The 12,608-nt window shown below is 36.9% G+C and overlaps 1 protein-coding gene across 1 annotated transcript; it reads left to right on the forward strand.

The window, feature by feature from the left end:
- The first annotated feature begins 1,509 nt into the window (after nt 1-1,509).
- On the forward strand, nt 1,510-9,481 carry dnaja2a (DnaJ heat shock protein family (Hsp40) member A2a). Its single transcript, XM_088613686.1, has 9 exons — nt 1,510-1,669; nt 4,879-4,938; nt 5,636-5,859; nt 6,183-6,263; nt 6,634-6,767; nt 6,943-7,139; nt 8,042-8,186; nt 8,346-8,473; nt 8,669-9,481. Exons 1-9 carry the CDS (start codon nt 1,592-1,594, stop codon nt 8,855-8,857), a joined length of 1,236 nt encoding a protein of 411 aa, XP_088469812.1. The 5' UTR covers nt 1,510-1,591; the 3' UTR covers nt 8,858-9,481.
- The last annotated feature ends 3,127 nt before the right edge of the window (nt 9,482-12,608 follow it).

Genomic DNA, 12,608 nt, shown 5'->3' on the forward strand with positions numbered 1-12,608 from the left:
CAGAATTGCACTTCTAATGTAATTTACCAGTACTGATAATGTGTTTGCTTATACACTTTTCATATCTGCAGGGTTATATACTTTGACTATTAAATCAGTGTGTAGGCACAGCTTAGTAAACTTAATAAAAAATATTGTTTTACATTATACTGAGTATTTATCCTAGATTTACTTTCAAGAGTGGATTTATGCTTTCTTTAGATGTGCAGGTGGATTTATAACTACAATATCTCACAGTTTGACAGGTGCATGTACTGTACAGTTAAACTAATTTCTCAAGTGGAAATTCAATCAAGTAATGAAAATAAGGATAGCATTAGAACAAAGTTAAAGTTCCTGGAAAATGATCACAGTTTTGTACTTATCCTGCCTAAAATGTGAAAATAACTAGTACAACCAACAATTTATTTTTAAGTCAATAGATGTTTTAATGTGAGACATTTTACCAATGGGTAAGACAAATTAAATACTGCTTGCCCACATTGTACTATCACTAATCACTGACCAGCTTGGAGAGTACTAAGAACATTTTATATTGATGATCATTTTAGTCTTTATGACTAAATGAGGCAGAGCCTGCTAATTGTTAATTTATTACAGGCAACAAAACCACTTTTCATTTGGACTAATTGGCACGATCCTTAAAATATGAATATTATAAACGTTACAGATGAGAGCAGAACACCATTTAAGTCATCTCGTTCATCAGGCTGTAGAAGTTTAATGACCTCAGAAATCCATCACAATTTTCTTCATGTTCTCAGAGACTCAACATCCACAATATGAATTTAGTTTGTTCCTTTGTGGAAAAGTGTTTCTTGCTCCAAGTCTTTGTAATAGGTGCACATCATTTCAATTCATGCTCTTTAGTCATGATCACTATGTTGAGCAAGAGGGTGAGGATTGTGTAACATTCTCAGTCGTTTTTATATAACATTTAGACTAAATACACAGTCCTGAGTCAGTGCCAGAGTATTTTCCTGGGGCATACGTATCTACAAGCATGGAGATATATTCCACCACATTCCAATTCTAGAGCAACAACAGTAAAAGGAGCTTTTGTGTTTTATAGTCAATTATATTTCACTATTCAAAACGTTAGACCTCCTTAAAGATCAAAACTGTATGCATGGAAATAATAAATAGTACCCCGTTGGGATTGACGTGCTGCGTTGCTTCGTTTACAATGATAATAATCAATATTTTTTAAACATCTTTCTATTTTATGTCAGAAAATCATAAACATATATCATGACAAATACAGCAGCCTTTTAAGGACTTTTGTCGACAAGGAATACGCTGGAAAAAGACAGCGTGTATCTTGCGCTGCTTTATTCACACGATTAGCAAGCGCTTCCACCTACAGTATGCCATGAACATGAATTTCTAAGGACCGAAGCAATGCCCAGCTCCCAACTCGTCCCGCACTTCTGTGCCTCTCCAGGCTCCGTCATCGATCACGTGAGTCAACTGCACACAAGTGACGCAGGAACCGGTAGGTTAAAGTTGACTCGTTGCGCGTGACGTTTCCGGCCGGCTCCTCTTTCTCTCCTCCGCTTCCCCTGCAGAAGGTCCTTCTCTGTGCTCCATCATGGCGAATGCCGTTGATACTAAACTCTACGACATCCTCGGTGTGCCCCCCAGTGCTTCTGAAAACGAGCTGAAAAAGGTACAAGGGAACGGGAGCATTAAGTGTGTTCGCTGGTGTCGGTTACCTTAGCGTCGCAAACTGCGGGGAAGTCTTTAGGAAGAAGGAAGCGGGGGGTTGATAAATGTGGCCTAGCAGCATTATCCATATCCATTGTAAGACACTACCGGGCCCAACTGAAAAAAGAAACAAACTCACTGCCGGGCTATTTTGTGATCATCTTCTTTATTTATGTGCAACACTGCTTTGTCATTCAACCCGGCGTTACCTTTCAGTGAGTTGTGGTTTCACATCGCTTTATTTGAATTCCGTGTAAGGTTGTTGCCTTTGAAGAGGAAAGGTGGTCACAATAAGTTAATCGAAACGAGGCTCGATTTTTTTTTTTAAGGTTGGTTTTCATTTTAGGTAAAACTGTTGAACCAAAACTGCTGAGAACGACAGGTCTTCTCGGAGGAGGGGAATGATTTTTAAGTAGACGTAAACAAATGCTGGACTCTTTTTTTTACATTTATAAAACTCGTTAATGGCTGGTAAGCCGCTGTGAGTTGGTGATTAAAATCGTTTTCGTTGTTTCATTTTTTGCTATTTTGACATGAAAATATTCGGTTGATATCGTGCGGCCGTCTGCTTATCTCTCTTTTATATACGTTTTTGGGCCACACATATTCAGAGAGCCGCTTATTTCTATACGAAGGGCGTGAGAAATCACAAATCAAACTCCAGGAAAAAAAGCCGGTTAAAATTACGTCGTTATAAGAGCTGTGAAACGGTCGTTTAAATTCTACCCCATTTTTCGAAGTGGTGTTCTCCTGCCCATGGAAGGCTACCTTAGTATTCTGGTTTTACTTCCTGTGAATCCCACGAAGGGGGAAGTTGTAGGAATGTGCAAATTATCTAGGTGGATCCTTATAGAATTTTTCTGGACTTTTCACGCAAGCACTTTACAGGTAATGGGGACTCCCCTCCACCATCACCAAAGTGTAGCCCCCACCTGGATGATGCAATGGCAGCCAGAGTGTGCCACTATGCTCACCACACATCAGATATCACTAGGGAAGAGAGCAGATTAATGTGGCCAGTTCATAGATGGGGATTATCATAGGGAGGCTATGATTGGTAAAGCCTGGGGGTATTATTTGGCAAGGACACCACGGTCAACACCCCCTACTCTTTTTGAGAAATGTGATTTTTAATTACCTCGGTTTTACTTCTCATCCAAAGGTCAGGACAGTTTTACAATATAGTGTACCCATCCCTTAACTGGCATTAGGATCCTCACAGACTGCAGGATGAGTGCTCCCTAGTGGTCCCGCTAACATCTCTTCCAGTAGCAACCTTCGCTTTCCTGGAAGGTCTCGCATCCAGGTACTGGCCAGCATCACACCTGCTTGGCTACAGTGGATTGTCAATTGTGAGTTGCAGGGTGATACAACTGATGGCTATATTCTGAGCTAGCTAGATTTTACTTTAGTTTTACAAAGTTGCATTTGACATTGGTTGAAGATCGCAGTACTTTGAGTGAGGGTTTATATTGTACCTATTGGTCCTTATTTTCTTTTTAAAATATGGTAGCCTCTGTATTCATAACCTTTCCAGGGATATTTGACTACTGTAGTATTTTGCATAGTCTGTATTTAAACTCTGCTTTCTTCAGTTGGTGCCACAATTTGTCATCAGTCTCTAGCAGAACATTTAAGAGCTTTGTGCTTTATTTTAACATGACACAGGCTATTGTAAAATCCACTTGCGGCCAAGCTTAATCTTCTAGGCACCAATTTGTGTTTGGAATATCTTGGGAATCACTCTACCAGCTCTACCTAGAGAATCACTCTACCAGCTCTCTTGTAGCACTACTATGCTACAAGAGGATGCAAAACTGCATTGACACTGAATGTAATTCTGTTCTTGATAAGGAATGGCATCCCCTTCATCATCAACATGAAATTATTTTTGTATTAATCATATCACTATATTATGATTATCTAAAATCTGTTTCCATGGAATCGCATTGTTTAGCGCCATTTGATTTGGGAGGTTGCCATTTGGCAAGTGTTTATGATGCCATGGAATTCTGCCACAGACTCCAGATTAAGGGGGTCAAGCTTTAAAGGAGTTTTGTCCTGGTCATCGTTGAGGGTTTTTTGTATGATACACAATTGTTGCCTTTGGCTGTGAATTGACAAACACGGTCACCAAACCAATTTTCTGAACACACTTTCAGGTATAACTATCTTCTTCCTGACCAACCATAAATTCTTGATGGAGACAAATTAAAAGTGTGGTCTCTTCTAGATATTTTTATAAAGTTAAGGTAAATCACTTAAGTCTTAAGAAAATTATTAATTTCTCCATGATGTGGTATTTAGTGGTTCTGTGCTCATTGTGTTCTTTAACACCTGGTGGCAATTAGCATAACTTTCAGAAGCATCTATAAACCTCGAGGCTTAAGGTAGCTATTAGATGACTGAAACATTATCGATATATCAGTACATTTGATTTTGGGTTTTTAAGAAACGAATTCAGTAATTCAAGTTTAAAATTCTTAATGTACTTTCTTTTGTTAATTCATGTGTGAATACTTTATCTTATTTCTAGCTATGAAATCAGCTCAATTGGTCCCTAGTGAGTACATTGAGCTAAAGTCGTGCCAGTTGAATTAGTTTTTGAATTTTACTTAAGACAATGTATATTGTGTATTTCTGGTTTCCGGTATTCAGTGACAGTAGTCTTACCAACTTTGATTTCCCTGATCTCTTGGTTGCTCAGTAGGTTGGAAAGTCTTAAATGTCTAATTGAGCAAGTAATTAGATTAAGTTGGTATTTCTTCAGATGTAGAAAAATGCTGAAAACGCCTAAAACCCTTGAGAAATGGATTTTGTTATTCATGTTGTAGATAAGGGGTCTGTACCAGTCAAGAATACCTTTTGTGCTTTAAAGGCCTTAAGCAATATATGCAGTATGATCTAACCAAGCATACTGACAATGTTTTATTTTTGGAACATCTGTTTGCAGATGTATAAAAATATTTGCAGTGTTATCTCAGACAATGTCATGAGTACAGTAAGACTAACTCCTGCGAAAACATAGCATATTATTTGTGTTGGGTCACAGGGTTAACATTATTGCTTATGTTTATCTGAGCATATCAGCCCACGTTTATTAGATTTGTGTGGTTTAATCCAAGTATAGTGCCTCGCAAACTAAAATTGTTTATTATATTCTTCCTTTAGGCATACCGCAAGTTAGCAAAAGAATACCATCCTGATAAGAATCCAAATGCTGGAGATAAGGTAAGGAGAAGAGTTTTTACATGCGAACTGCTTGATGGAAACTATTTGGAACTTCCCTAAAAGTATGATTTTGTAAAATCTAAAGAACGTTAACAGGGTGTTGCAAAGCTGTACTAAGTCAATTTTTTGTGCATAAGGTCTTTAAGACGTATAATATTTTTCATTTTTAAATGGCTTTTTGTCGGTACCAGCAGTTCTTTTGGGGGTGCTTGTTTTTTATTAACATCAAGTTGCACCAATTGCCTCCTTCATCCCACAGATCTCAGATTGTAATCATGATAATGGCTAATGTCTTCTAATATGGAGTGGTCCTGTGTTGTAGATTTTAAATGCATCTTGAATATAGGCATTATCAAGACTTTCTTGTTGGTGGTATGATCCTACAAATTTCAGACAATCACATTGAGTTGAAAGCAAAGTGAGCGTAACTGGCTACATATTAACCCTTGTGCATATTGGTGGTTTTAGGTTAGTTTGTCATAGTTACAAAAAGTTAAGAGAAAGTCAGGGCAAGTTTTGAAGTTGTAATATTACTAATGAATTTTAAAAAATCTTTATAATACCAGTCATTTTGTGGACGAATATAAATAAGGCTTCATAAGACCTTAGGGTATTCGACTGCTTATTTTTAATGTTAGCAAGCATTGTGCAGTGACCTGTTATTTTGACAGCCCGTCCATGCTTTTGTTTTATGCAGTTTAAAGAAATAAGCTTTGCCTATGAAGTACTGTCCAACCCAGAGAAGAGAGAACTGTATGACAGATATGGAGAACAGGGGCTGCGGGAAGGTGGTGGAGGAGGTGGTGGAATGGATGACATCTTCTCTCACATTTTTGGAGGTGGTCTCTTTGGGTTTATGGGTGGTCAAAGCAGGAACCGAAATGGAAGACGAAGAGGTGAAGATATGGTTCATCCACTCAAGTAAGTTGGTGCCTTTTATAATTACAAAGAGCCATTTTAATGCTCCACCTTTTGTTTAACATCTATGTTCCTCTGTATTAAGAGATGATATAGAAATTTCATGAAAAGGTTCTGTGCTTCCTCCAGAATGAGAGAACCTGTAGCTTGTATTTTTCACTGATGGGCACCCCAATATTCTAAGATGGTTGATACACTCTCTTAATGAAAATATAATCCTGCAAGTTAGTCAAAAGATGTTTGTTGCCACAAGATGTCATTCTGTAGAACCATGCTCTTAAGCATTTTTCTAGTGGCAAAATTATTTTTTTGCTTCCGTTTTCAAGAGTTTCCTTGGAAGATCTCTACAATGGGAAGACGACAAAATTACAACTAAGCAAGAATGTTCTTTGTAGTGCCTGCAACGGGTAAGTGCAACAAAATTTGCTGCATTTTTTCTTCCATCTGTGGCTTCTTATATAAGATGTGAGCGTTTAATAGGTGAATTTTTGGACATGAGTAAATTGGATCATGCATTTACACTAACTAAAGCAGGGCTGACTTAAAAACATTAAATGGGTTTGTTGTATATGTTGAGAAATTCTTCTGAACGAGTTTATCAGTGCACTAATTTTCACGCTATTAGCAACTTTCCTAACCCTCAATCTATTTAACATAGTTGTGTACCTCTTAGGTTTCAGACTTAAGGAAATTGCTGGAAATTAAGGAAACTGTTGTAGATTGTAGAGAAGTCATTTAAAAGAACTCTACAATTGTCCGTCTTGTTTTTTCATACAGCCAGGGTGGAAAAACGGGAGCTGTCCAGAAGTGTGTGGCTTGCAGGGGCCGTGGTATGCGTGTCATGATCAGACAGTTAGCTCCAGGCATGGTCCAACAGATGCAGTCAGTTTGTTCTGATTGTAATGGAGAAGGTAAGTTTTGTTTGACAGAATTATAACCACATATGGAAAAGACAACATTCTCTAACCCATCCTTTGTTGTGATCCTAAGGATGGTATACTGAAATGTATTTATATTTACACATTTGTGAATCCTGTGTTATTTTTAAATGTCTAAAAGCATTTTTACATCCTATTTTTTGTTCAGGTGAGGTTATTAATGAAAAGGATCGCTGTAAAAAATGTGAGGGTAAGAAAGTCGTCAAGGAAGTAAAAATCCTGGAAGTTCATGTAGACAAAGGCATGAAACATGGACAGAAGATTACTTTCGGTGGAGAAGCTGACCAGGCACCTGGTGTGGAACCTGGAGACATTGTCCTTATACTACAGGAGAAGGAGCATGACGTAAGGCTGATGGATTAGTTCAATAGAGTTTGGAATGCGTACATCAAATAAAGTGAGATATAAGTTGAGTTTGAGAATTGTGATTTCAAGTGCCCTACATATGAATTTTGTGAAATTAAATTTTAGGAATTATACTTGTAATGGTAAGCAAATATTTATACGAAAGGCCACAGTTACAGGCTTACCCAAAGGTCAGTTCTTTGTGCTAATTATAGTTTGTTGGTTTATATTTTAGTACAGTCTGATTAGCATCATTGGTTAATCCAGATATAATCAAATATAAAGTTCAGTCTTTAGTTGCTTTACCTTATAAGCTTTCCACTATTTTTGTACTTCAGGCATTATCAAGTAACTGTGCAGTCTTTGTATTAAAGTGTTAAATTTCAAATCCACTGTTTTTTAATATTTTTCCCATTTCAAAAGGCTAAGTAAGGTCAATCACAATAGTGCTGTTTGATTCTTCCCATTTAGATTTGTAATTATAAGGCCATCTGCCCCCTTTTTGCATGAAATCCCCTTGGAAATAGACAGCTTCTATCGCTAGAGCAGCATTATGTGTTAATACACTTTTAGATGTAATCCAGTAACTATTTCACATGTTTGGCCTAGATGCACTCCATTACTGCATTTTTTAAAATGTGGCAGGTTTCAGCACACCCTTTGCAAATACTTGTCACAGTGTTCTTTAAATAACTCTTTAAAAGCACGTTTTGGGCATTTTGTATTGACTTCAAGTGTGATCAATTGTGTAGTGTCTACAGGTATTGCATGATGCTGTGATTAATAGTGTATAAAATTAATCACCTTATTAAATGTATTTCCTGACACTTCAGAAAAAAACATAGGTACCTAAACCTTAAATATTTTAGGAATCATTACTAAAACGTTTTTTCTTTCTTCAGATATTTAGGAGAGAAGGCAATGACTTGCACATGACCCATAAGATTGGTCTTGTTGAAGCACTTTGTGGATTCCAGTTCACATTGAAACACTTAGATGGAAGGCAGATTGTCGTCAAATACCCTGCTGGAAAAGTTATTGAGCCAGGTATATATTTGAGTAGCCTGCTTGTCAACTTCAGTTTAAGTTTTAATGTATAATTTCAAGATACTTCACTTTAAATTGTAACATAGTATATTTTTTGCTTTTGTTTAAATGTGCTTATGCACAAAAGTTTTTCTAAAATTCCGTATTGATTTGTTTTAGGCTCAATCCGTGTGGTGCGAGGTGAAGGCATGCCACAGTACCGTAACCCTTTTGAGAAGGGTGATCTGTATATTAAATTTGATGTGCAGTTTCCTGACAACAACTGGATCAGTCCAGAAAAAATGACGGTAAACTTTTCCAAATAACTTGTAGTTTTCAATATGTTTAAAGGGAATGTGTATTAAAATGGATACGTAAGCTTCTGATTATTTCTGTTCAGAAATACAAAATGATGAATATGAATGTGTTCTTCGTGTGTCAAGCTCAAATTTGAGGCTTTTTGTAAAACATTACAGTAGGTCATTTTTTTTACATTCTTTTAGGAACTGGAGGATTTACTCCCTGCTAGAGCTGAAGCCCCCAGTGTTTGTGGAGAAATAGAAGAAGTCGATCTTCAGGATTATGATGTGAAACATGGATCAGCAGGAGGGCACAGGCGTGAAGCTTACAACGACAGCTCTGATGAAGAAAGTGGGCATCATGGCCCAGGGGTACAGTGTGCCCATCAGTAAACACATGAGAAAACTAAGTTGCACAGAAGGGTGTGGTTTCAGATTTTTTCTGGGTTGGATTTGCCATGTTTTCCTGTGAACAATCCAGATTGGATCTAAGGTCATTTCTTTCTGCTCTATGTGTAACTTACATTTTGTCATAGTATTTACAGAGTTAATATAAACTAACCATAAATGCAGATGTTTTGCCTCAAACTCAGAACTTTGTCACAGAGATTTGAGAAGGGGAGAGAAATCCTTTAAAAAGAAACAAATGTTCATTACCACAATTTTAGGTTTCTGTCTGTATTTGTATCTGTGCTTGATTTTTATGAGTTTCTTTGTAGATTTTTATTTTCTTTTCTTTCTGTGTATTTTAAAATTGAAAAACCTTGTGTACAAAAGTGTCATTAAGCTTTGTATTGGCTGCAGTCACACAAGCTGCTATTCTAAAATAGAATAAACAATTCCATAGCCTGTATCGGTCTTTAACCCAGGTGCATGTTAGAAAGCATTGGTTTTCTGCACTGATGAGCAAGATAGAAAAGCCCTTAAGATGTAAAAATAGGGGATACCAGTTGTCGGTGTTTTACTTCTGTGAAAGAAAAGTTTCTGAAGTTGATAAATAAAATATTCTTCAAAATCTTCTGAGTAGCAGAGCACGTCATTTGAGAAGTCAATTAAGTCTTCATTGAACAGGATACTGAAGTCTCAAGTCTGTTTGTGTAGGCTATATAACTGCATAACATTATGGAACATTGCTCCACCAGCTATTAGTGAAATGAATCCCAATTTTGTTTAAAAATGTTGTCTGCAAATCTATATGTTTAAATGGTGCTGATGGAAAACCTAGGCAGGGCCAAATTGCTTTCCTGAATATTAGTCAAGCAGACTTGCCCAGCAAGTGACTAAGAGGGTTTTAATTGAAACTGGTGTTAGGCAAAATCTCTACAAGAAATGAGTTTTGATGAAGCTGATTTTTGATTGGGATGGAAAATTGCTTGACAGAAGAACAAGAGTAAAAAGTCTAGAGTCTTGTCATAGCTTTACATAGTTAAGTCACTCACAGTGTTTGTCAGTCTTGGTTATGGGAAAATTGTGGTCTTTATTTTTGGAATGATTGTAATTTTATTTCTGCTTCTGCACTTTATGGGGTTTTTAAGTGGTATGAACCTGCTACCCATGCTGGAGTTTCAGAACTTCCCTACTTTACCTGTTAACTGAAATAAGTGTCTAAGTAAAAAACATGGATGCTTGGTAGGGAATTATCATACCAGTCATCATAAGTGATAAGTTAAGGACATTTTTGCAAGATGACAAATTTAAATAGCAAGTTAGTTGACACTACTGTATGTAGTTGGAAGTAATGTACTATGTGGTATTTTTGACTCTAAGGACAGCTTACTGTCTAATCAAGCAAATTTATCAGTTATATGCATCAATTACCAGAGGTGATTAATAGCCCAGTTGGAATGAAAGCCAGACAACTGTTCCATGAAGACCAGGAATAAGAACTGCTCTTCTTGAGATTTAAAAAATTTTTTAGAGATTCTCAGTCTGGTTTTTGTTCAAACTGAGCTCTACTATAGCACTGTTTATGAAGCTTTTCCCTAATTTGCTTGTTTAGAGTTCTGGTTTACCCTGCACTTAAATCCTGTATTTTTAAAGATACTGAACTTGCTTGCTTTTTATTCCTAAACAGGTGGTAAATTATAACTATGATGAACCAAACATAGGGAATGACAATAGGTAATGCCAGACTAAGTCTTAAATGTCAAACTGATACAGGGTTGGTAATTATAAATTCAGTCTTGAGAGCAGAAGCCAAATTTTATAATATGCCCCATATTGTAGAAAAATTAATGAAGCTGACAAGAGTGTGACTCGAGCAGGAACCAAGAGACCACAGTACTGCACCCAGGATTGGTACCACTGCTCTAGAACTTTGATTTCTCTTGCACCCCTATAAGAAGTTAGTGTGCACATTGTATTGCTGTAAAATAGACTGGATGGATAAAAGGTGTACATTGTTTAACAAAGTGTAGCCTTCATACAAAGAATCCTCTGTGTACTGTGATAGCTTGCCTTCTGTTTAGTACAGAGGCTGTCATGTAAATCAACTGTAGCCTGGCCTGGTCCTGTAGATCCACAACCTAACAGATTACAGGTGATCCTCAGCTCAATTTGTAATGATCCATAATGGGTAAATCAGACACTGTTCAACAGAATGACACTGTTGTTCAAATGCTACAGCCTGCTGCTATTTTAATTTACCATTAATAACTAGACCTGCTTAAGTGGCCAAATAAATATTTTCCATGCATTCCTAAAGTGATAATTTAAGGGTAATCATGCTAGATTGTGGCTTTTCAGGACAAGAGTCAACCATTGACTTCCAAGGCAGTTTTAAAGCTTTATCATTACATGGAATTTCCTTCCCCCATGGTAACATAACTTTGTGGCAGAGTTACTGAATCACTCATGATGAAAGATATTAACCTAAAAAACTGCAGAACATATTTTGCATTTATCCAAACTGTAGAAGCCTGTTTAGAAAATCTTGTAATTAAAATATTCAGTCTTGATGCACATGTTTACTTGTACAATAAAATGTGTTATGTCAGCTTTAGGTATTTAACTTGTTTTTGCTATTTACAATTCTTTCTCTGTGTACATAGTGGTTACTGAGATCCATCAACTTACATATAAGTAGTCTTCCCTGGTTCCAGTTCTAAAAACGTGAAAAAAAAAAATGCCATGGCATTTAATGATGGCGTCTTCAAAATGCAAAGCTGTTCAGAAGAAAAGCATGTAAAGTTATTGCCTAGTTTCAAAATATGGAGACTCTGGATAATTGAGCAGTTCATGAAATTCCCCTTTTGAATACTGCCATTAAATCACACAATTTTCTTCTTCATCCATGAAATCAGATTTCACAACACAAGCATTTTGCTCATGGTTCTAAGAATCCCCAGTTCTGCAGGTTTTATTGCTCACCCTTAAAATCAATTTGTAAAGACTTGGAAGGATTTATGATCAATTATACAAGTGCTTAAGATTTCTTGGAAGCAAACTCCACATACCCTTGCCCATGAGAACTGGCACATCCTAAAGTCATAAGTGATCCTAATCTTTAATTTCTTGGAGTTAGGCTGACCTATAATTAGACTGAAGCTCTTCCAGAGGAGGGTTGGTAATCATCTCTGAGAATGATTTCTGCATTTAATGAAGTCACTACAGCAAATAGGAAGACATCCTCTGACACTTGCTGAGCAGGGAGAAGATGTTGAATAACATCACACCGCTTGATTGGTGTCAGGAAGATCATGATAGGACTACAAGAGTCTGCTGTGAACCACACAAGAAAAGAAAAAAAAAAGTCCAATATACTGGGAAGCATTTGATGAATGAAGCTAGGAATTCTACAATTAAGAAGGGATAAATGAGATGCAAACCACCGGCATTTCATCTAGGGTTTCTAGAGCCTTAAAGCTTTTTCACCTGGCCTCCTGAGATCATATCAAAATTGAAACTCAAGTATTCCATTCATTCAAAACGAGTCACCTTTTATCCACAAAATCTGTAGTCTACAGGTTCTCCCAGTCAAAATCAAAAGGCATTTTTAATGGTCATAACTTGATTCCATTTTGGTTACAGGTCTCTTAATATACAAATAAGCTAGCACATCACTCTGGAAGGCAAGGGCTTTTCTGCCACATTTAAAGCAGAGGGCGTCAAATCAGCACAGTAATGGATTACAAATACAAGTCAA

Source organism: Lepisosteus platostomus, chromosome 20 (genome assembly GCF_059453375.1).
Source record: "Lepisosteus platostomus isolate fLepPlt1 chromosome 20, fLepPlt1.hap1, whole genome shotgun sequence".
Taxonomy (NCBI): domain Eukaryota; kingdom Metazoa; phylum Chordata; class Actinopteri; order Semionotiformes; family Lepisosteidae; genus Lepisosteus; species Lepisosteus platostomus.